General features: G+C 36.4%; 7 protein-coding genes across 7 annotated transcripts in view; 3 read left to right on the forward strand and 4 right to left on the reverse strand.

Annotated features, from left to right (window-relative positions):
• Nucleotides 1-25,109, forward strand: part of LOC106716444 — a 61,514-nt gene that overhangs the window by 26,894 nt on the left and 9,511 nt on the right. The window lies entirely within an intron of this gene.
• LOC106716451 (lipase 3) lies at nt 6,184-7,571 on the reverse strand. Its single transcript, XM_014509968.2, has one exon. The coding sequence runs from the start codon at nt 7,437-7,439 to the stop codon at nt 6,198-6,200; it is 1,242 nt and encodes a 413-aa protein (XP_014365454.2). The 5' UTR covers nt 7,440-7,571; the 3' UTR covers nt 6,184-6,197.
• LOC106716450 (lipase 3) lies at nt 8,287-9,553 on the reverse strand. Its single transcript, XM_014509967.2, has one exon. It carries the CDS (start codon nt 9,529-9,531, stop codon nt 8,287-8,289), a length of 1,245 nt encoding a protein of 414 aa, XP_014365453.2. The 5' UTR covers nt 9,532-9,553.
• LOC106716453 (lipase 1) lies at nt 9,755-11,028 on the reverse strand. Its single transcript, XM_014509971.2, has one exon. It carries the CDS (start codon nt 11,025-11,027, stop codon nt 9,828-9,830), a length of 1,200 nt encoding a protein of 399 aa, XP_014365457.2. The 5' UTR covers nt 11,028; the 3' UTR covers nt 9,755-9,827.
• On the reverse strand, nt 12,733-14,128 carry LOC106716452 (lipase 3). Its single transcript, XM_014509970.2, has one exon. The coding sequence runs from the start codon at nt 14,067-14,069 to the stop codon at nt 12,840-12,842; it is 1,230 nt and encodes a 409-aa protein (XP_014365456.2). The 5' UTR covers nt 14,070-14,128; the 3' UTR covers nt 12,733-12,839.
• LOC106716447 (lipase 3) lies at nt 17,227-18,582 on the forward strand. The gene has a single exon (XM_014509964.2). It carries the CDS (start codon nt 17,233-17,235, stop codon nt 18,499-18,501), a length of 1,269 nt encoding a protein of 422 aa, XP_014365450.2. The 5' UTR covers nt 17,227-17,232; the 3' UTR covers nt 18,502-18,582.
• On the forward strand, nt 20,258-21,661 carry LOC106716448 (lipase 3). The gene has a single exon (XM_014509965.2). It carries the CDS (start codon nt 20,303-20,305, stop codon nt 21,557-21,559), a length of 1,257 nt encoding a protein of 418 aa, XP_014365451.2. The 5' UTR covers nt 20,258-20,302; the 3' UTR covers nt 21,560-21,661.

Genomic DNA, 25,109 nt, shown 5'->3' on the forward strand with positions numbered 1-25,109 from the left:
GCAGATGGCTCGTAAGCCATTCCTCGTCAGGGGGTGGGGTAAGGAAGTCGTTCCTACCATTTATTACCACCACAGGAGTGGTCGTAGCACTCAAATTGTAAGCGGGAGGTTTAGTAGAATTATACATTTCCATATTTCCGGCGGTCCCATAGTCATAATTCTGGAAGACATCTACATTCAAAGATTGACTATACCAGACTATGTTCTTGACCGATGTTCCCGCGGGGAAGTGGCCAACGAGCACGCGGATAGTTTCGGTCTCGACGGAATTTGGATGGGGAGAGTCTATTATATACATAACACCTCTGCAAAACGTATCCGCGATTACATAATCCTTACACAAAAACGCCGCTATTTGCTGAACCACGCCGCCCCACGGCACCGCCTCGTAGAGACCGATTTCGGTCAACAGAGGCTGAAAGTCCTGATATAATTCAGCAGCAATTCTGCAAAATATCGATTTCGTGTTCGTATTCCTTGAATCAGGCTCCAATCCAATGAATACTCCTATTTTATCGCAGTAACCTTCTCTCTCCGAACACATTATGAAGAAGGTACCGCCGCCTTGTGAATATCCCACGTAGTTTAATTTCTTCGATGAGGTATGTTTTAAAATGTAATCTATGGTAGCCGGCATATCGTATTTACCTATTTCATTAACGGAGAATTGCCAGAAGTCAATATCGGTGACGTTGAGGGAGACGTGCCTCTTGCCATAGTAGTTTCCTCGGACGTTACCGACCCAGAGGTCGTAGCAGGCGTCGGATATTAGGTAGGCCAGGCCTGAATCCGGACCCGAGTCCAGCCAGCAGTCGGAGCTCAACAAGAGACCGTGCATCAGTAAAACTGGCGGTCGTCTTATTGGCCCTAGACATCTTTTGCCTTTAACAATTCTAAATATTGTTAATATGTAACCGTCTTCTGTAATGACTGTGTGTTCCTCTGATCGATAGCCATATTCAGCTGTCAGTTCCGTGAAGTTGAGGAGTGAGTCTAACGGGTAACCTTGGGCTAATTTTATTTTCCTTTCTTCATTGATAACATCATTTTGACTCAGAACATGGTGTAAGTACTCGTTAATTAGAAAACAGAGAACAAATATATTTGTTTTAAACAACATTTTTGTGATTTTTAAATTAGTAACTGAGCGTATTTAAAGTTTTTAATTATCTATATTTTTTATTAGAATGTCTTCGGTTAATTGTTGCAATATTTTGTGACATTTAAATTAAGTTAAAAATTTAATGGAATGTTATTTTTAAAACATACGTAATTGATACTTTCATAAAGAAGTGCTCCGTACATGAAATAAATAAAATTTTCTCAAAAAGAGAATACTTTAGTAAAAGGTGTTGAAAAAGGGAATAGAAGAGGGTTATTAAATCACGTTAAAACAATTTCTCTCTTTCTCTCTCTCATAATATTTACGTTTTTCTGGATACTTTTTAGTATCTTGTCATAACATCGGGCGTCATCTTGCTCATTGTTTTCTGAGTCATCATCATCAGTACAGTTGTTGCAGTAGATACGGCTTATCCCAGCTTTTAAATCAGCTGCTAGACCCTTTACACAACTTCTATGAAACGTACCCTTACACTGTCCCTGACATTGGAAATGTGACCCTTTTTTTGACAAAAAAAAAATAGCCGACTTCAAAAAAAACAATCTCAAACAAAATGCACTGAAAAGTAACCTAAAAAAACCAATTTCAAACAAAATACACTCAAAAGTAACATAAAAAAACAATTTCAAACAAAATGCACTCAAAAGTAACCTAAAAAAACCAATTTCAAACAAAATGCATTCAAAAGTAACATAAAAAAACAATTTCAAACAAAATTCACTAAAAAGAAACAAAATAATGTCATGAAAACTCTCTAAACTCTAGTAGTTGCTCTCGTTGCGCTCTCTAATAGTAGGGGCTCAGTTTTCCGCAACTCCACGACAAGCGCGTATTTTGCGTGTCTCTAAACTCTAAAGAAAGTTCTCTTCTTTCTTGTAAGATGTCTATATTGTATAATTATTGTTATTTCGCAGTCGGTGTCGGCCGAAGTAAATAGATGACATTTTATATTTGAGATGTATTAGACATACTTACGTTTATGTCCCTACTTAGGCCGAAACCGACTCCAAAATAACAATAATTATACAATATAGACATGTTACAAGAAAGAAGAGAACTTTCTTTAGAGTTTAGAGACACGCAAAATACGCGCTTGTCGTGGAGTTGCGGAAAACTGAGCCCCTACTATTAGAGAGCGCAACGAGAGCAACTACTAGAGTTTAGAGAGTTTTCATGACATTATTTTGTTTCTTTTTAGTGAATTTTGTTTGAAATTGTTTTTTTATGTTACTTTTGAATGCATTTTGTTTGAAATTGGTTTTTTTAGGTTACTTTTGAGTGCATTTTGTTTGAAATTGTTTTTTTATGTTACTTTTGAGTGCATTTTGTTTGAAATTGTTTTTTTATGTTACTTTTGAGTGTATTTTGTTTGAAATTGGTTTTTTTAGGTTACTTTTCAGTGCATTTTGTTTGAGATTGTTTTTTTTGAAGTCGGCTATTTTTTTTTCTTAAAATTTTTGTTTTATTTCACAATTTTTAGTGAATTTGAAGTTCAATTACAAATTTCGTTAATAGGTATAAAGACATAAATGAGACAAATAAAGAAAAGGACTTTCCTATTTGATATGTGTGTATTTCAATTCAAAAACTAATTTAGAATGCAGCAGATAACCACTTATCCTTTAAACAATGAAATAATTATCAAAATCGGTATACAAATTGAAAATTACCGAACTAATACATCGTAGCGTACCTTTAATTTGGTCCAGCCGCGCGCCGCACTAGCATTTTTCGAATGCGCGTAGTTTTTAATAATTTAATATCTCCCAAACTATTGATCAGAATTACATAGTTTAAAGGCTAATGTAATCTGCATTTAATACTCTTGCCATAAAACATATTTATTTGGATAAGGATTCATATCGAATATAATATAATAGCGCCGTAAGCTTACGACGCTGTTTTTCGTGTCCATTTTAATCGAAGTTTGTTCACAATAACATGGTTTTTGTGAGACATCCATAGATGATAGATATATGCCACCTGAGACTTTTATTTAGCAAATTTAAGGATCTATAATTACTCCACACATCATTTTTATGTAAGTCATATAGTTTGACCTACGTAAGCCCAGAAAGCAAAATTGTGCTTTTCATGTAGCATTTTTCGTTTCCGCGTAATTTTATTCTTACGATATCTCCTAAACTATTAGACAGAATGATATAGTTTCAATTGCAAATATAATCTACATTAAATTCTCTTGATAATGAACATGTTTATTTACATAAGGGTTAATACTGAACTCGAATAATAGCGTCGGAAATAGGGCATGAATTTAATTGATGTTTCTGAAGAAAAAAATGGTTATTGTGAGAAAACTATAAAAGATAGATATATGCTATCGCGGACTTTTATTTAGCACATTTAAAGAGCTACAATTCGCCATACATCATTTTTATGTAGGTCCTATAGTTTAGCCTACGTAAGCGCTGAAAGCAGAAATGTCCCTAATCTTCGCAACAAATTTTGAAGCTATATTCAAAATCTACTAGTCTTCTAGTTATTTAAAAAAAAAACAAAAAAATGGGACCCACCTGCAAGCACTTCCTTTCGATTAAAATATTTTTCATCAAAATCGGACCACCAGGGGCCGAGTTTCGCGGTAACACACATAAAAAAAAAAAAATACAGACGAATTGATAACCTCCTTCTTTTTGAAGTCGGCTAAAAACTTTCTTACACTTTTGACAATCCATTATTCGTTATTCGATAAAAATATAGACATATACAAATATTATATTATATAAATAATTTTCTAATATATTTACATTACAGAAAATCAACAAAACAAGTTATCATAGCAACCGCTGACATAAAAAAATGTAAAAAATATGACCATAACATCGTCGTCTACTCTCATGCATCTTATCAGCGTTGTCGCGCACACCGAGGCTGCCTCGAACGAACTTGTCGTAGATACTAAAACAGAAATATTCTAGTTTGTGAAATATGTAGTCTTGTAACGGAATACGCCTGTGAGTTTCTGCTGAAACACTAGGACAAAAAGAGATTTTTATGTTATTTATAAAACTCGTGATAAATAGCTTTATCAATTGATGATGCTTTAAGACAGTAATAAAATATCTAATGGTCATCTTAGTCTAGGTTCTAGATAAATGTAGGATTGACTTGTAAAGTTTTAATCATTAAGGTTCATATTAATATTGAAAAATACTTTTTTTTATAATGGATCCCTAAATGCAAAGCCATGTCAAACAATCTTTGCATAGCCTAGCCCCATAAATCAGTTACTATCGGCCGACCTGACGTGCCATTTTTTTAACTCCATTTTATGTGCATTTTATGCATAAAATGCAACCTCATTAATAACGTCATGTACACAAACGATAGTGAATATAAAACAAATTGGCTTCAATTATATCTATGTATTACTGTTAATTGTTATGTAAATGTAAGTAAATAAATCCTTACCAATCCTAACTTAATATTATAAATGCGAAAATATGTCTATCTGTCTCGCTTTGACGACAAAACTACTGAACCGATTTAAATGAAACTTGGTACACAGATAGTCTAGAGCCTGAGAAAAGACATAGGCTACTTTTTAACACAAAAAAGGGTGGTAAGGGGTTGAAAGTGGGGGTGGAAATTTGTATGTGAGTATTGTCATTTTACAGGTAAAAGGAACTTATTTTTTAGGCTGCTAATTTGATAAATAAATATGACATTCAATGTTTGTAAAAGTTTTACCCGCAAGGGTGCAAAATAACAAAAGGGATTAGGGGATGAAGGTTTGTATAGGAATATATGATTTTTATGTGAACGTTTTGTAAGTTTAATATGTTTTATTGTAATTTTATATAAGTTTAAGTAAAATACAATAACATCAACATCAAAAATCACGCTCGTACTCCAGAGGGGTAGTAAAAGACCAAAGATCTCCATTCTGACACATCTCTCTCGGTTCTTCTACATTCATACATCAACGCGTAGCAATTAATTCAAAACATCGGTAAATTAGTTTAAAAAAATGCTATCCGAAGACAGCATTTCACGCGGACGAATTCGCGGGCATAGCTAGTATTTATGTAATTTTATTTCAATTGGTCCTTCAGTAGGTTACTTAATAATTTATGTATATGTGTTCGCTTTATGCATTATCGTCGTCGTTTTAAACTCGTCTCCACTGAGGAGCTCGGAGTCACACTGATCTGGTGGTGACTAGGGTATAGTCAACCACGCCGGCCCAACATGTATATACACAGATACACACTTAAGATAAAAAGATAACAGATACTTGCAGGTTGCATCACGATGTTTTCCTTCACCATAAGAACATCGGATAAAGGTACATTGAAAAACACATAGTCACATGGCCGAGATCGAACCCGGACCTGTATATTACAAATCCACTGAACCATCGAACTAAATATTTATCGGCATTGGGCTACATTTCAATATTTTCTTACTACACGTATAAAAGTCATTTTAAGACAATTGAGACTTTTTTATTTATACAATAAGGTAGCAAAAAGTAAGCGGCCACCTTGATTCGCCAAAACAGCGAAGCGACCGCCACCCATAGACATCGGCATTCGCAATTGTACTGTCTACCTTTAATAAACAGAGGAAGATGCACATTGGAAGAAGAAACATTCTCTTTTTGTCCTGTCTCGTCCTCCTCCGTTGAATCCGCGTTTTCTTTTCATCCTTTCCTTATAGTAATAAGGTGGGCAGAGGGCTTTGAAATAGAAGTTCTTATTTTTCTCTTTTGCTTGCCCAGTTTGAAACATATTTAGATTTAACTAATGAACTTAATTAACTACCCGTAAGATAAAGAAATTAATAAAATAGAAATATAATTTTTGAATGCATCAGTCTTGTTATAAGGTCGGTTTTTACAGAGATATTTTATAATATCCTATAGTTAACAACAACTAAGAGTAAGTACAGTAGAGTCTGTTTATTACGACTCCTTTTATAATAACCAACCGCTTATTATAAATGCTTTATTGAACTTCAACTATTACCTATAGCTTAATCTAAAAGGAAAAATAAAAATAAAATGTTGCACTTCAAAATTTATTTATAACCATTTTTATATTACATGAAGTTATACACTGAACTCATCTAGGTATTCCTTTATTTTGCCTAAAATAGACCTACCGGTGAACTGACTGTAAGTTATGTCAAAGTGATTCCACATCGGATCCTCGACATAGAACTGCTCCAGCACGTTGGGTAGTTTGCTTGTCACCCATTCCACGTCCGCTGGTGAGGTCAGGTAATCATGTCTGCCGTGGATTATTACCACCGGCACTTCTACAAGGCTAAGATTGAACGCGGGAGGCTGGGAGGTACCGTACTGTTGTAAATTCCCAGTCGCCCCATAGTCGAAATTCTGAAACTCGTCAACGTTCAAAGCCTGGCCGTACCATGCCATGTTCTTAACTGATGTTCCCGCCGGAAAGTGCCCGAAGAGCACTCGCACGGTCTCCGTTTTTATAGAACCGGGATGAAAAGAATCTATCAAGCCTAGAGCAAACTTACAAGCGAAGTCAGCAAGGGCATAGTCTTTGCACAAAAAAGATGCAGCTTCTTGTACGAATCCACCTAAAGGTAAAGCTTCATATAACCCAGCTTGGTAAAGAGTAGGTAAGGCGAGTTGATAGGTGTCCCCTAGCCATCTAAAGAGTTGTGACCTCGTGTAGTAGTGTCTCGAGCCTGGCTCAAGAAGAATTCCTACGCCGATTTTACTATTATACTCCGGTCTTTCGGAGTTCATAATGAAGAATGTACTGCCGCCCTGTGAATATCCAATATAGTTGATTTTGTCTGACTTTGTGTAATTTATTATATAATTGATAGAAGCTGGAATGTCATAGTAACCGAATTCAAAGTTGGAAAAGTCCCAGAACTCGTGATCTTTTGAAGGATTGAGTTTGATATGCCGCTTCGAATAGTAATTTCCTCGGATGTTGGGTGCCCAGAGATCGTAACACAAGTCGGATATCAAGTATGCCAGTCCGGCCTCCGGGCCCGAGTCCATGAAACTGTCGGAGCTCATGAGCAGGCCGTGCATCAGCAATACCGGTGGCTTCCTTATCGGCTTCTTGCATTTCTTGCCCTTGCTAATTCTGAACATTGTCAATATGTAACCGTCTTCAGTTGTAACCGAATGTTGTTCTGAGATATATCCATGTTCGGTAGCCATTTCTGTAAAGTTGGACACCGCGTCTAAAGGATATCCTAAAACTAATTTTATTTCTTTCTTAGCCTCCTCACGTGTCTCACCGAAAACATTTTGAAATAAAACTACAAAAAGTACAATGCACGGATTTCCTTTTAAAAACATTTTTATGGAATAACCTCGTTATTCAGTTGCAGTGTTATTTATAAACATGTCTATCTTATTGTTTAATTGATTCGCTTTCCGTGAATAATATCATTAGATATAAAAAAGACAGAATGAAGTCAAATTTATATAGTGTTCAAAATAATTATTCATTATAACTATATAATTGAGACGATATAAATACCTGGGCAAAACTCGTAATACAAGATTGTCCAGTTTGATCATAATTCTACCGAATCCTTTTTATGATGTTTTTTAGTTTGTTTAAGTTTGATTTTGGTCTCTTGTGTTATTTTACTGTGCAAAAAAGAAAAACATGAACTTTGCCCTCAATCAGTCTATATTGTGTATGCCTAAAAGTGGGAAACGTACCAGATAAATGTAATTGAATATAATAAATGTTATCAGTATAAAATGTATAATATGCAGATGATGTACTTTAACACTAACCCTGGTAATAAGATAACCTTTGCCGTTACGCTGAAGTTATGCAAAAAAAAATATTTTAATTTTTATTGATCTTGGTTGAATCATATGAGGCACCGTTTTACTAAAAAAAATTCTAAGACTTATCAGACAGTCTTCATACATATGTAGGTATTATTGTTAAAGTATTAGGAGTTATGCTATTACGTTGCTGGTTTTCCGTGATAAAAACAAAACGCCTAGCCATTTCAAATATGATTTTTAACATTATAAAACATTATAACTTCTGACAACAAACCTTTATGTTTTTAACTGAAAACTTTATAAGACCTAAACAGAGAATTACATAACATACGGTAGGATAATATACGTATTTTGATCATATTCCCATGGAACAAAACAGGGAAGATATACTTATCAGCTATGTGCTATAACTTCGCAAATATTGCGATATCTTAGGTAATATGCTTTTACTGGTATATTGACTATATGCCACATCAAGGTGATTCCAGAGCTGATCCTGCACTACGAAGTGCTCCAGCACGTTTGGCAGTTTGCTGGTCAGCCAGTCGACGTCGTCTGGCGTCACTAGACCGTCATTGTTCCCGTTAATAATTACAACGGGCGCTGTTACCTGACTGAGATTGTAAGGAGGAGGTTTGACACTGCCGTAGAATTGCAAGTTTTCATCAACGCCGTAGTCAAAATTCTGAAATGTGTCAGTTTTAAGGCCCTGACCGTACCAAGCGAGGTTTTTTGTGGACGTGCCCGCGGGGAAGTGACCAAAGAGCACACGCATAGTTTGCGTCTCCACGGAGCCTGGGTGAGAGGAGTCGATCAATGACGTCGCAACCCTGCACAGAGTGTTCGCCGCGATATAGTCCTTACAGATGAACGCCGCGACTTGCTGCACGATCCCGCCCTGAGGTAGCGCCTCGCATTGGCCGGCGCGGTATAGCGCGGGCAGGGCGGCGGCGTAAGCAGTAAACACCAGTCTGGAAAACTGCGCCCTCATGTTTGTTTGCCTCGAGCTCGGCTCTAGAAGGATCGCTACGCCAATTTTGTCGTTATACTCGGGTCTTTCGGCGTTCATTATAAAGAAAGTGCTGCAACCCTGGGAGAATCCAATATAGTTGAGTTTCCTAGACTTGGTTTTACTGAGGATATAGTCAATGAAAGCGGGAATGTCGTAGTATCCCAACTCCAAGTTGGAAAAATCCCAGAATTCCCTATCTGTTGCCGGATCGAGTTGGATGTGTCTTTTGGAGTAGTAATTCCCTCTCATGTTAGGGACCCAGAGGTCGTAACAGAGGTCCGATATGAGGTAGGCGAGGCCTGCGTCGAGCCCGGCGTCCAGGTAGCAGTCTGAACTCATGAGCAGTCCGTGCATCAGAACTACTGGAGGCTTCCTTATGGGTCCATTGCAATTCCTTCCTTTGGTTATTCTAAACATAGTCAATATATAGCCATCATCAGTCGTTACTATATGTTCTTCGGATACGTACCCATACTTTGTTGCCAATTCGGTAAAATTAGAAAGCGAGTCCGGTGGATATCCCATCAAAATTTTTATGTCATTTTTTATATTTACATCACTAGAAACATTATGAAGTATTTGAACGACTAGAAAAAACGCGAACCATGTACTTGGTAACGTGAACATCATTGCGCAGTTGCGGATGGTTTAGTGATATTTATAACGTGCTTATCTAGTTTCTTAATTTGAAAGTCTAGGATAATTAATAGGATTTGATAGCGAGCTGGATAGGATAATAGAATAAATTGCTCTACATATTTATCTACAAAGTTTCTTATTTCACTTGGTTACCGCCAACAAATACACGGTTAAAAGAAAAAACAATTACATATTTAAGAATGTTAATAAACACACAAAGCGGTCGGAGAAGGTAAGTAGATAAGTTTGAGTTACAAACTCAAACCCTTTTGATTTATTTCTTAATTTTAATGACTGTATTTTTTTAAATATTCACTTATTTTGGGTAATATGTATTTACTGGTAAGGCGGCTGTAAGTCATGTCAAAATGATTCCATAGCGGTTCCTCCACGTAGAAATCTTCTAAGAGATTGGGCAACTTGCTGGCCAACCACTCGATATCTGCCGGAGACGCCAAGAAGTCATTCCTGCCATGGATAATTACGATGGGCACTTCCACCAAACTTAGATTAAAAGCGGGAGGTTGTACACTGCCGTACACTTGCAAGTTTTTAATGGCACCGTAATCGAAATTTTGAAACTCATCAATGTTTACAGACTGGCCATACCAAGCCATGTTTTTGACCGATGTCCCCGCAGGGAAGTGTTGGAAAAGCACCTTGACCGTCTCCGTCTCCATGGAGCCGGGATGAGGGCCGTAGAGTAGACCGAGTGCCAGCCTGCATCCTGAGCTCGCTATAAGTGTATCCTTGCAGAGGAATGCAGATAATTTCTGCACAATTCCACCTAAAGGTAAAGCCTCGTACTCCCCGATGTCAGTAAGGAGAGGAAAATATAGTAGATAAGTTTCACAGAGCAACCTGAACAAAGTTGACCTGGTATAGGTGTGCTTCGTGCCGGGCGCTAGCAGTATGGCAACACCGGTCTTCTTCATGTATTCCGGTCTTTTGGAGTTCATTATGACGAAGGTGCCGCCCCCCTGCGAGAATCCAATGTAGTTGAGTTTAGTGGACTTTGTATGACGCAAAATATAATCGATGGAGGCTGGGATGTCGTAATATCCAAATTCTAAGTTGCTGAAATCCCAAAAATCTTTATCTACATCAGGATCGAGGTTGATGTGTCGTCTCGAGTAATAGTTTCCTCGTATATTGGGGAGCCAAAGATCGTAGCAGAGGTCCGATATGAGGTAAGCTAGGCCGGCGTTGGGACCTGAATCCAAGAAGCTATCTGAGCTCATGAGTAGACCGTGCATCAGGAGAACTGGTGGCTTCCTTATCAGTCGTCTGCAGTGTCTGCCTTTAGTTATTCGAAACATTGTCAAGATGTAGCCATCTTCAGTGATGACTGTATGCTGCTCGGATACGTAGCCATGCCTTGTAGCCAATTCAGTAAAGTTTAACGAAGACATTGATGGATACATCAGATTGAATTTCAGCGGCTTTTCTACACCTGCTTCTATGTCTCCCAAAATATTTTTAAACATTATTAAAGACAGAGGCAATATAAAAATTGCATTTGTTATCGGTGACATTGTTGTACTGAACGCAGCAGAAGCTAGTCGCTATATTTAAGAGCATTTCTATCTAGTTTTCTAATTGTAAACTCTATTACAAGTAATTAAGGTTACGATTACATATGTAATGGAAGTGTTAAAATGACTTTTGACATTCACAACTGTCGGATTAATTTATTATTTAAATAAATACTTTTATTAGGCATAACTACTGGAGCAATATATTATGAGAATTATATTTGTAGCACATGCGGAAGTAATAATTTTTTTTTAACTCTGACCATGGATTAACCGGTTCAAACAACTACACCGCGGACAAACAGAAGAATAGACAATAATTTAAAAAAATCGTTTTTCGTTAAAATAAGGTAAACATATCATGTGTTCGAAATATTTTTTCAATATTACACACAGATACTTCAATGATATTAACTGTTGTGCTTAATGTGTCAGAGCCTAAAAATCTTAATAAGACAACTTAAATCTTAAAACTACATCTTGAATTTACGTAAATTTACATAAATAGACATACAAAAATGACATGTATTTGCAGTTATTATTTTTGTATATTTGTGACTCTCATTGTTATTTGGCAGTGTACCCAAATGTGGGGTGCTATTAACTTATCTAAATACTAAAGGCGATAATCATCAGGTTAGTGGGTCTGTTCTAGTAGGTCGCACAAGATAATGTTCATAAGAAAAATGTTAAAAAATGAGAAGAATATTCCTTAAAAAAGGGTGAGAAGGGAACGTTGAATAAAATTAGATCTCCGGTACGTACACTCACCAGACGAAACGTGGAATTGTTTCCACTTCACGCCTGTCTTCTATTTGGTAGTGGTATAACACTGTGCTAGCCGGCGTATTCGTCAACCTAACCATTAACGTTATTTCGGGCTTTGCCATTGTGTAATAAAAAATATGTGACGTAAGAATTAGACAAGAGGAAAAAATTGCTTATAAAAACTTAAATTTTTAAAACATCATTAAGTGAATCATAAAAAAAAATATACTCGTAATTAAAATGTATCAAGGATAATCAAACAAACGTTGTGGAAAAATACATAAATTATTTGTGTAAAAATGAATAAGTCAAAGTCTTCAGCGTACACAGGTGCCGACCCGAACGTGGGTAATGAACTCTGATTACAATATTCAATAAAATATTAAAAAAGTATTTGTTTAAAATAAAACGTAATTAAAAAAAAATTGAACACAATGCAGATATTATTTTCTTATTTAGTATTATCTATTTTACAGTTTACAGTGCTGAATAAAATTTACAAAAACATGGTCTCCTCTGTTTAATTGTCTTTGAAATAGGTAATACGATGATTGATGTTCCGCCAGTATAAACCCAACGTTAAAATTGCTCAGTTGATTACAAGCCATTGAATACAATATTTTCTATTTTTATATAAAGCAGATTACTTTTCTTGGAAGTATAAAAGCATTGATATTATATCTTTTATATAATATCAATGCGTTATATCTTAACATTTATCCATCTTTCATTAAAGTATCTTGTTTTATTAGAATCCGATTGTCAATCGCCTTTTCGTTACCAGTTATCTTTCTACTTTCATATATTTCACTACCTCTTCTCTACTACATTTAGACATACACAAATGAGTTTTTTAGAGGTGCAAATAAAAAATCAATAAATATCTTCGTTTAGTTTTTATTTATTAACGCGCAATTATAAAGTTTTAAGATCCCCGACTTTAAGGTCATGGTTAAAAGATAAATATACGAATCCAACAAAAATAAGTATAAAAATCTACTCACTATTCTTAAACAAATACTCCTTTATCTTAGGAAACATCTTCTCTTTAAGATGTTGATTATAAAGTACGTCGAGATGATTCCACCGTGAATCCTCAACATAATACAGCTCTACTAAGTTGGACAACTGCTTTGATAACCATTGCACGTCTTTTGGAGACGTGAGATGGTCGTTTTCACCGTGAATTATTACAACTGGTACATTGACAGCCTTAATATTATATGCAGGTGGCTCCTCCGCACCGTATACTTCTAAATTTACCTCTCTACCGTGATCGTATTTACTAAACCTGTCAGTACTTACACGTTGATAGTAAAATGACATTGATTTCACTGATGTCCCGGCAGGGAAATGGTTGGATAGAGTTTGTATAGTGGGAACACTGACTGCTCCTGGATGTTCTGAATCAATTAAGTACATAATAGACCTGCACAATGTGTCCGCAAGAATTTTGTTCTGACACAGCACGCCGGTAAGCTGCTGAAGGATGCCCCCTTGAGGGAGAGCTTCCAAATCTGATGCGCTGCTGATATACGGCTGTACAGTATCGTAGTATTTAGTGAACATTCTAAACATTATAGATTTTGTAGAATTCATTCTTGTAGCTGGATGTAACAGAATGGCTTGACTAACTTTATCACAGTATCCCGGTCTCTCCGAGCACATTATGACAAACATCATCCCGCCCTGAGAATAACCTATATAATTCAACGTCTTTGATTCCGTATTGTTAAGAATATAGTCTATTATAGCCGGGGCATCATAAACTCCGATTTCGTTCGGTGTGAAGTTCCAATATTCTGGGTCTTTTTTTGGATTATATTTTAAATGTTCTTTCGAGTAATGATTACCTCTGGCATTGCCGATCCAAACGTCGTAACACTCATCCGCTATGAGATACGCCAGGCCCGCCTCGGGACCTGAATCAATCCAGGCGTCCGAGCTTACGAGGAGCCCGTGCATCAGTAGAACTGGAGGTGATCTTACTGCTTTATCACAATTCTTACCTTTCGGTATTCTAAACATAGTCAAAATATACCCATCTTCGGAGACCACGATATGTTCTTCCGTATAATAACCATACAATGCTGTCGCTTCCGTAAAATTCAAAGAACTCACATTATTTGCTTTGTTAATAATTATTTTAAATCCAGCAAATGCATTCTGTAATATTATTGTAAAAATAACCAAATATAACATCCACCAAAATAATTCTGATGCCATTGTAACAAGAACTGTTCATATCAATATTTATATCACATAAAATAAAATTGACTCATATCACACATTTAAACACACTTGACATCAAAGTATTCTGTATGAAAATATTTATAATTTTATTTGTAAGTTATTTTTTTTTTGCCACGAATAAGTTAGCGGACGCATGTAACATCTTTCAATGCCATGACAACAATGATAAAGATCAAAGGTATAGAGTGTGGACGCCGGTCAATTGTAAACTTGTATACATTGTACAATAAGTCAGTCACATACATGCGTGAAAATCGTAAGATGTATTTTGTGCATATGTTCAAGGGATACGATACATACGTAAAGGTTAGTTGATAAACTTTATTGACTGTTGCCTTTCAACACTTTTTTATCTCAATTGTATTGGTTGTGTTAATAAAGTTTTATTAACTACGTAGTTATTATTATATCACTAATTATTATCAATTTTACCGACCAGTGAAATTTTAAAGAATTTGTAATAAATACTGTTTGTAGTTTCTTTAACAGGAAAAATATGTTAAACATTCTGATCAATGGTAAACACATTTTTTTTGTATCATCGTATCTCATAAAATCGCGTGATTTTGAAATTTTTACGTACCATTTACATATCAAATGTAGCAATATTTCCGATTGATATTATTAAGGAAACGTATACATTTCCTAGAATATTAATATGTTTATTTTAATACTAATATGTTTACAAACATAATTTATTTCACACATTTCCGAGTGATTTTAGGCATTATATACAAAGACGGATTATATACATTTCCGTTAACATCGACGCACATGTAGCAAAAATAAATAAACATAATGATGTTTTTTGAACATATTTTATGACAAAAACTAGAAAAAAACTTTTATGGAATCTTTGCAACTTATCTAGCATAATTATAAAGAAAAAACACAATCCTGTAATCTTATTTTAGATGTTCATAATCCATATCACTTCAGATCTTTAGATTATTTAAAATTTATGTTGCGCCTGTACAAATATAATACCAAATCTGTAAATGTACCACTTTATGGTAACAATTCCATTAAATTTTGGGTCTTGTACGTTTTGTGGGACTTTTTTGGGGATCTCAGTATTATGAACATTCGTTGAAGAAATTTTATCTACCTTTGCATGAACGTAGTAAAGGTGAGCGCGGTGGCTCAGGGATTAAACACTTGACTTGTAATCTGCAGGTCCTGGATTCGAATCCCAAAATGTACCAATGTGATTTTTGATTTTCGATTTACACATGTACATTTATGTGACGTTCTTACGATGAAGGAAAACATCATGATGCAACCAGCACATATCTGAGAATAAATTAAATGATCTATGTGAAGTCTACCCATCCGCACTGGGTCAGCGTGCTTGACTATGTCCTAGTCACCCCTATCTTGGGGTAGGCTCCGAGCTTCTCAGTGGTGACATGTAGTGAGCTGAAGATCATCATCATCATCATCATCATCAGCTCACTATACGTTGCTACCGAGGGGTTCGGAGCCTACCCTAAGTTACGAGTCACTTCGCCACGCTGGCCAAGTGCGGGTTGGTTGACTTCACACATATCTTTGAATTTCTTCTCAGATTCATCACGTTGTTTTCCTTCACTGTAAGAACGTCGGATAAAGCTGAGGATGATGATGAGTGAATGTCAAAAATCGCCAAAACCAACCTTACATAATTATTGAATAACCTCTTTTTAATATAAAATTCACATGAATATTCGCCATCCGCTAAATAAAACCGAAATTCTAAAATCTTTAAATATTACAAAAAACCAGTTTTAAAATGTATTTGAATGTGTAATTGTTATCGGAAACAAGAACAACTAATACGGATTAATATCTCTTTGTATTGACTTGTCTTTTGGAGGTACAAATGCTACTGCCTTCCGCAACCCAGCCAACGATTGGTTATTTACCATTGAAGATACTTAAACTTATATTCGGCGGACAACAGGATAAGTGTGAGAAATTTATATTTGGCGTAGCGACTAGCGTACGAGCATATCTATAATATGGGCGCATTTGTCTACTTGTTCGTCATGTCAAGCGGCGCGGCGTCAGAAGATTGATATGTTTCAGCGAATAAAGTTTTAAAAGATCAACGCAAGACTATTATCAAAAATATAGAGGTGGTAAAGAATAACAGTATCACTGAAGTATATAGTGATCACTACCTACTAGCAACAAGCTTAAAGTTTTTCTATTTTGTTTTTACACATTTTTATTTTTTATAAATATTTAATTTTAAGAAATTCCTCCCAAGTAGTAGCGGCCGGCCGTAAAAACTGAACCGAAAACATTAAGTATTATAAAGCCTTGTATTTTATAAAAACGTGAGTGGGAAAAAGACAGGGAGATGATAATATGAATGTTAATATAATACATTGTAACTAATACAGAATTTAAAATCAATAACGGTTCATTAGAACGGTTTTAATGAGATGGTTGTGTATCAGGTGGGCGTGTTAATAATATTAAGTACACAAAACGGGTGGAAAAATGTAAAAATTGCTGATGGTTCAATAGAGAATATGATTAACATTAAAATAGTTAGATAAACTTAACTGGTTCGGTAGGAGAGGCATCGTTATCACGGTTGGTACTGAAAAAATATATGTGAAACCTACTGAGGTATAGAAAATAATAACTGAAGACAAGGCAAGATGGCTTCAGTGTGACAAGGAGCTATTGTACTTATTTCGAAATTGACTCGCACCCTTTGCTACTGTGTATTGTTATTTGATTTTAATTTTGCCCACCGGGTCAGATAATCTTTTATATCTTGCTTGAGTTGGTGGACTACGTATGACCGGCATGTATCTTTGATTGCCTTTGGTACACATATTATCCAAAATGTATCAGTGAATTTTGAATCTGTTTCTATTTAATATGTGTCCTGTTGGCGTGATTAAAAATATAAATAAATGTAGCGATTCTATGAAGTGAAAACAAAAGACAATTTATCAATATTTGTCAAATTCTTTCTTTATCCAAAAAGCCTCAAATAATCCAAGCGAGGGAAATTAAGTACTTTTTAATGACGACCTACATACATTGAGTATTAGAATTGCTGTATAGATAAGCTAGTAGATAAATGTAACGACATTTAAATAGCTCGACATAGGCTCAGCCGGCGAATTGGTGAAAGATGCGAGAGGCGGCGGGCGGCGGTAGTGTGCTCTTCGCCTGCGCGGTCTTTCTGGCCCTGCTGGTCAGGCGCACCGCCTGCGCGCATAACTACACGATGCTCCAACAACAGGATGAACTATTGACAACCTACACCAAGGATTCACTTTCAAATTTTACGGAATTTACAAAAAACTACGGATACTACTCCGAAGAACATGTGGTGATCACCGAAGATGGCTACATATTGTTTCTATTTCGTATACCGAAAGGCAAAAACTGTAACGGATCAGTAGTGAAACCACCCGTATTACTGATGCACGGCTTGCTGATGAGCGCTGACTCGTGGCTGGACGCCGGGCCTTCGGCGGGGCTGGCATTCCTCCTGGCCGATGTATGCTACGACACGTGGGTTGGCAATGTGCGCGGAAACTACTATGGACGGCGACACATCAGACTTGATCCAGACACCGATTCAGAATTCTGGGACTTTAACACCGAACAAATGGGCGTCTACGATCTCCCGGCAATTATTGACTACATATTACAACACACCGGTTCCAAAGATCTTATGTTCGTGGGCTTTTCACAAGGTTGTCGATTACTGTTCACGATGGCCTCGGAGACGTCGGGGAATGTCGAGAAAATAAGAATTGCGATCAATGTGGCGCCTGCGGTGAGAGTAAAATACACCAGAAGTATATCTTTACGGCTGTTGACAGGATTTTATGCTGCGGTTTCACCGATATTGAAAAGTCCTCGACAACTCGAGATTTTACAAAAAGGCGGTCTGATTCAAACTGCAGCCGCTTTCATATGCAAAGATTACGAACTGGCGAGAACAGTTTGTCCACTGATATTGGCAATCATCGATTCCTACGATCCGGGCTCCGTGTCGACAGACACGATACGCACATTGTTTGGACATTTCCCGGCGGGGGCGTCTGCTTATACCATAGGATTTTACGGTCAGGAAGCAATATCAAAAAAATTTCAGAAGTATGACTATGGTTTGAGAAAAAATTTGCAATTGTATGGCAATGCCGTCCCCCCATTGTACAACCTAAAAAAGTCAACGATGCCTGTAGTTTTAGTTTATGGCAACAACGACTTCTTGGTGGATCCGCGGGACGTGAAGTGGCTGTCCAAACAATTGCCCAACGTATTGGAGACGTACGAGGTGAGCCGCGCCACATGGAATCATTTGGACAACAACTACAGCCAGTTAGCGAAGCGACTGACCTTCCCCAAAATAAATCAATACTTACGTAAATACAGTAATAGGGGATAAGTTCTATGAACTATTGTTATTTTTATGTAAGACCATTTATAGATTCGACCAACTTAATTATTTGCTTTTCTGACCATGAAATATAAACATTAAAAAAAATTGACTATTTAAAAATTTTAATTGTTCGAAAGCGTTACATTTAAGTCTATATTTGTCTTGTCTTAAGCAATAAGATACAAACGATTTTACTTAAGGAAATAATACCAGAGATTTCACAGATCACTTAAAAGCGATTTGGAAAGTCTTTATAAATGTTTGTATTTAAATAGGGAGACGGTTAGAATATGATAAAAAAGAAGAAATACGGGACTGGCATAACGGATGATAAAGCAACTTGTAATGAATTCTCCCATCTATTTTATAAAGGACCAGAAGATGATACTCGAAATAACTATTGTTATATAAAAACCGGTGTGACATCTACCACGAGTATATCCAGGACAGTAGCAAAGTACGATAATGACAACTTATCAATAGCGACTTTAATTTAGACTAAGACCCTTCGTACACATGGCGATGTAAATTTTCGAAACTTAACCGGCAAGTTAACCGTAAGTCGATAGTGGTTCGTACACAGGCACGCGTCGGCGACATTTCTAACTGGCATTGCCAAAGCCAGTCGCTCGCAACCTGTTTGTCTAGTCAGAGAAGTCGCTGAGATTTCGAAGATGGAGGAGCAACATTTTTTAATTATGCATCATTTTGTTTGTACTGACCAAATTGACCATTTATGTCGACGATTCACCATTGCGAGTATGAAGTACGGGTTTCTCGATACTCACGACACAAAGACACAATATTAGTTTCAAAGAATTACCTTGCCTTGTGTACGAAGAACCTAACTGCTATAACTATTAATTCTTTATATCAGTTAATTGTTATTCAAATAATAATGTTACCAAAACTTGTATTATGTTATCAAGTTTTGAATTAATTAACAGATACGTGAGCGACAAAAAATTGCAACGAAATGCTAATGTTGCCAGCATTATGTAGCAAAACGAATGCAAAATTATATAGATAGAGCTGGGAACGCATAGGGTATTGAATTTATTGATAATAAATACATCAAGAAATGAATATCAAATACAAAATGACTACTTTAAAAGTATAAATAACAAAAATAACATAATGTCGCATCGATTCAAGATTTTTATTAATATTATAAATGCGAATGTTTAGATGGATGTTTGTTTGTTAGAAGGTATTTCCGGAACGGCTCAACGGATCTTGATGAAAATTGGCACATATGTAGAACATAGTCTGGAAATCTATATAGACTTATTAGGTTTTTTTTTAATTCCGCACGGACGGAGTCGCGGCTAACATAATAGAGCAGCTTATCAAATTTTAGGTTATGAAAGTAAAGTATTAAGTATTATAAAATAATTATTAGATATGTCACAGAAACTGGCCATTAAATAAAACATTATAAGGTCTAACTTATTTATTATTATAAGGTCGGACTTTCTTAAATTTACAATGATTCAGTCGTTGCTTTGCCGAAGAATTTAGTAACATGTTATGTTTTAGTTCAGCACACATTTACCTAAACTCTTACTTTATAATTAAACCAAACTGAATTTGTTCGATTTATAGATTATTGCTTCGAATTAATTGCAAATGAATTTAATTAACATTTCGTGAAATTATAAAAAGTCATGTAGAAAAAGCTGAACGGAAATTACAACACTGCAACTGTTTTTAAATAGCCTACTTAAGAATATCTTTTGATAATGTATACCTACTTGTTAGACTTATATTCAGTAGCGTAAAAGCCACATCACGTTATATATTAAAAATGAATACGAAAAGAGGATCCATTGGTGGCTGTGTTCTTTGCATTTTAATTTTTTCTGCCTATTCATTAGGACAAAACCTAACAGCAGCTCAGAATGCAAAAGACGATCATCTACAGTACGCAAGTTCAAATTTTACATCGATCTCCGCAAGTTATGGATACATATCCGAAGAACACACGGTGACAACAGAAGATGGATACATACTAACCATGTTCCGTATACCGAAGGGCAAACGCTGTCTCGGTTCTGTAAGGCAGCCTCCAGTTTTACTGATGCATGGATTCCTCTTAAATTCTGACTCCTGGACGGACGCCGGCCCGACGGCCAGCCTTGCCTACCTGTTACCCGACGCATGTTACGACCTTTGGCTAGGAAACGTACGAGGAACTGACTACGGAAGGCGACATGAGCGACTCGATCCAGATACAGATTCAGAGTTTTGGAATTTTACGAGCAATGAAATGGGTAAATACGACATCCCCTCTTTCATCGACTATATCTTGAACAGAACCAGTTCCACTGAGCTCATCTATGTTGGATATTCGCAGGGGGCTCGTATACTTCTTATTATGTGCTCCGAAACGGTATACTGCAATAAGATAAAATTATTCATTAGTTTGGCGCCAGCTGTTAGGTTGCGGTACACCAGGTCATTACCGTTCAGACTGTTGGTAAATTTTTACGAATTAATATTACCATTGCTGACGAATCCTAATGAACTAGAAGTTCTACCTAAAGGTGGACTTATTCAAAGTCTGGCAGCGTATTTTTGCAGAGATTACATAGCCGCCGCTACTATTTGTAAGCTAGCTTTAAATCTGATCGATTCCTATGACCCTCTCTCCGTTTTGACTCAAACAGCAAGAGTGTTATTTGGACACACGCCCGCTGGTTCTTCAGCACGGAATGTTGCTTTTTATTCTCAGAGCTTCGCTCAAACGTTTAATAAGTATGATTACGGAGCAGACAAAAATCTCGAAATTTACGGCAGCGTGGAGCCGCCTCAGTATGCGCTCAATCGCACCACCATACCTGTAGTACTGATTTACGGCAAAAATGATTACCTTGTAGACACAAAAGACGTGATGTGGCTCTCGACTCAACTGCCGAATGTGCTAGAAACTTACCAAGTAAGAAGACCAACATGGAACCATCTAGATTACACTTACAGTCAATTCACTCCGTTACAGATTTTTCCTAAAATAAATAAATATTTTCTTAAATATACTGACAAGGTATTATCAAGTAACGGATAAATGTTACGGACTTTTACGGCTTTTAAAAAAAACAACGAATTGTCATTTTATCTACATGTTAATTTTTCTATCTACAAACCATAATTCTTAGTTGAAGTAACCCTTGGACAACATGAAGCTTAGTGACTACTAATAAAGTTTTGAGTCTAATAGGAATTATGATTAATATTAAATTAAATTGATTATCGAAAACACAAATGCTGTATGTTTCAGAAAATAAAAACAAACTGTTTAATTTCAAATAGACATCTTTTATTCGATAATGATACATTTTAAGTTTTGCCAATGATCGTAAACTTTATTTGTTGTGTGTAAATAGAATTTATTATAGACTAGAGGTCGTTTGAAACTTCATCAGCGCAGAATTAAAAAAATAGTAGCTTTCAATAAACCAGTAAGCATCTGCTAACTTCTCTTGAAAGTCACGTTTAAATTTGATTCTATTGCCATGAACAAACACAGCCAGACATACAGACAGACCAAAATTGTAAGAATTACATATCACACATTAAAATTTTACATATGCGTATATTTTTATAGCGTCAGATAATAATATATTAATTTAGTGAAATTATATTCTAAGTACATCTATTGTTTTTAAATTAGCTGCTTAAAGTGCATTATTTTGATAAAATTATTATCTGAATGTGAAACTTTTTAAACGTTTAAAGTCACAATATTTGTGGATAATTCACTTCACTAGCAAAATGGAATCGAAAGGTGCACTTGGTCGTATTCGAATTGTTCTTTTTTCAATTTTTCTGAAAAATGTTTTCGGACAAAACTTGTTAATTCCTTCTAACTTATCTTTAATAAATAATCCTGGAAGAGTATTTTTTAACTTTACTGGAATTACTAGAAGTTATGGATATACATCTGAAGAACATACAGTTGTTACAGAAGATGGGTATATTCTAACGATGTTTCGTATACCGAAAGGCAAACGCTGCAGTGGCCCAGTGAGGCAGATTCCAGTTCTTCTGATGCCAGGATTTATTGTGGACTCCGACTCCTGGTTAGATGCCGGTCCTTCCTCTAGTCTGGCGTTTCTACTAGCCGACGCCTGTTACGACACCTGGGCGGGAAATGTGCGGGGTACAGAGTACGGAAGACGACATGTCAGACTAAATCCTGATACAGACTCACAATTTTGGGATTTCAGCACTCATGAAATGGGCAAATTCGATGTCCCCGCTATCATTAAGTACATTTTAAATAAAACCAGATCGAACGCAGTCAACTATATTGGATACTCCCAAGGAGCGCGAATATTGTACATCACGTGTTCAGAAACGAATGCTTGCGATAGAGTAAAAGTATTCATAAATATAGCTCCTGGAGTTAGATTAAAGTATTATAGATCACTACCTTTGCGACTATTTCTGAAATTCTATGCGTTAACTTTACCACTACTGAAACGACCCGAGGATCTTGAAGTGTTCCCGCGTGGCGGTGTTCTTCAGACATTAGGTTCTATTATTTGTAAAGATAACATTTTCGCAGCGACCGTATGTAAAGCGGCTTTGTTTCTAATCGATTCCTTCGAGCCAGGTTCAATATTAACAGAGACAGTGAAGGCGTTGTACGAACATACTCCTGCAGGCGCGTCTGCAAAGACTATAGCACTTTACGCGCAGAATATGGATTCTTTTAGTAAGTACGACTACGGGCCGGAGAAGAATCTCGAAGTATACGGCAGTAGAGTACCTCCGGAATACATGTTGAATCGCACGAGGATGCCGACGGTGCTGATCTACGGTAGGAACGATTTCGTGGCGGACCCTAGAGATGTGAAGTGGCTCTCGTTGCAGCTACCCAATGTAGCAGAGCTCTACGAGGTGAATCGTCCAACATGGAATCATGTGGACAACACGTACAGCCAATTTATAAAGCAACTTCTTTTTCCTAAAGTCAATGAATATTTGCTGAAATATTCTAGTCTTAGGAAGAATTGATGGATTGCCAAACTCGACTGAAATGTCAAATATTCGCCATATAACTAAGCTAAAGCGAAATTGTAAATTGAAATTTAATTTCGTGTGTTTATTGCCATTGAAGTTGTATATAGTGTCACTTTACTTATAATAAAATATAAGAGAGATGTTTTTGCTTGTATCTCAATTTGTGATGTCTCAAAATACACTAGTAACTACATCTATATATAATGTGGTAGACGATCGCTTATCATTATAACAATAAATATGTAATCAAAATATGAAAAAAAAATTAATTGTGCAAATTTTACTTCGAAAAATATACATACTTTATATCTCTAAATGATTTATTAAATTGTACCTAAACATGTAGTTACAATCTATATCTATATATATTAGGTCCTTACATATGAAATTGGCGTTTTGTATGGGAGGAACAAAAAGTCGAATATTTTTTCATATAATATATTTAATTAATCAAAGTATAAACCATTATTTTCTATGCACTTTTGCCATCTCATAGGTAGTTCATTGATCCCTTTACTAAAAAAAACAGTCGGACGGGAATCAATAAAATCTTTGAAGGCGATTTGGACTGCCCCATCGGAGTTGAATTTTTTCCCTTGCAAGAAGTTATCCAAATTTCGAAAAAAATGGTAATCTGTTGGAGCAAGGTCCGGGGAGTACGGAGGATGTCTTAGACTTTCCAATTGAAGCTCTTCTAATTTAGTAGCCGTCTGTTGCGCAGTGTGTGGTCTAGCGTTGTCGTGAAGCAGCAGTGGCGTGGAGCGATTGACCAGCCTAGATTGTTTAGCCGCTAGCTTTTCCATCATGGTTTGCAATTGCTGACAATAGACATCAGCCGTAATAGTCTGGCCAGATTTGAGAAAACTGTAATGAACAATACCGGCACTAGTCCACCAAACGCTTACAAGTAACTTTTTTGGGGTTAATTTTCGCTTGGGGCAGGATTTGGCTGGCTGACCAGGATCCAACCATTGCGCTGAGCGCTTCCGATTATCGTAAAAAACCCATTTTTCATCACAGGTAATGATTCGGTTTAAAATACCTTCATTATTGTGCCGGTTTAGTAATGTAACGCAACAGTCGACGCGCGTTTGCCGGTTTGCTTCAGTCAATTCGCGAGGTACCCACCTTTCAAGCTTTTTAATCTTCCCAATTTGCTTCAAGTGAATTAAAACAGTTTTATCACTAACATCGCAGCCTGCAGCTAACTCGGACGTGGTTTGCGATGGATCCGCTTCCACAATAGCCTTCAACTCTTCATTATCAACTTGAGTCTCAGGCCGTCCACGGGGCTTGTTCTGCAGATCGAAATTTCCAGAACGAAAACGTTGGAACCAAAAACGAACTGTGTTTTCTTTTGCAACACGACCGCCATGCACATCATTCACCCTTCGAGTCGTTTCCGCAGCACTAGTGCCACGGCGGAACTCGTACTCGTAAATAATGCGATATTTTAAGTTTTCCATTTTGTAAAATGAGTGACGCAAACAGAAAAAAACAGAAGAAAAAAAACAAATGAATGACGGTCATCGAACCACAAATACATGAGTCTATAGCTGTACAAATTTGAATTTGGAATTCCTTACCAA

This window comes from Papilio machaon, chromosome 26, assembly GCF_912999745.1.
Source record: "Papilio machaon chromosome 26, ilPapMach1.1, whole genome shotgun sequence".
Taxonomy (NCBI): domain Eukaryota; kingdom Metazoa; phylum Arthropoda; class Insecta; order Lepidoptera; family Papilionidae; genus Papilio; species Papilio machaon.

Bases quoted from the DNA above. Each gene is read 5' to 3' on its own strand.
- LOC106716451 (XM_014509968.2), bottom strand. From the start codon at position 7,439: ATGTTTTTAAAAGGAAATCCGTGCATTGTACTTTTTGTAGTTTTATTT.
- LOC106716450 (XM_014509967.2), bottom strand. From the start codon at position 9,531: ATGATGTTCACGTTACCAAGTACATGGTTCGCGTTTTTTCTAGTCGTT.
- LOC106716453 (XM_014509971.2), bottom strand. From the start codon at position 11,027: ATGTTTAAAAATATTTTGGGAGACATAGAAGCAGGTGTAGAAAAGCCG.
- LOC106716452 (XM_014509970.2), bottom strand. From the start codon at position 14,069: ATGGCATCAGAATTATTTTGGTGGATGTTATATTTGGTTATTTTTACA.
- LOC106716447 (XM_014509964.2), top strand. From the start codon at position 17,233: ATGCGAGAGGCGGCGGGCGGCGGTAGTGTGCTCTTCGCCTGCGCGGTC.
- LOC106716448 (XM_014509965.2), top strand. From the start codon at position 20,303: ATGAATACGAAAAGAGGATCCATTGGTGGCTGTGTTCTTTGCATTTTA.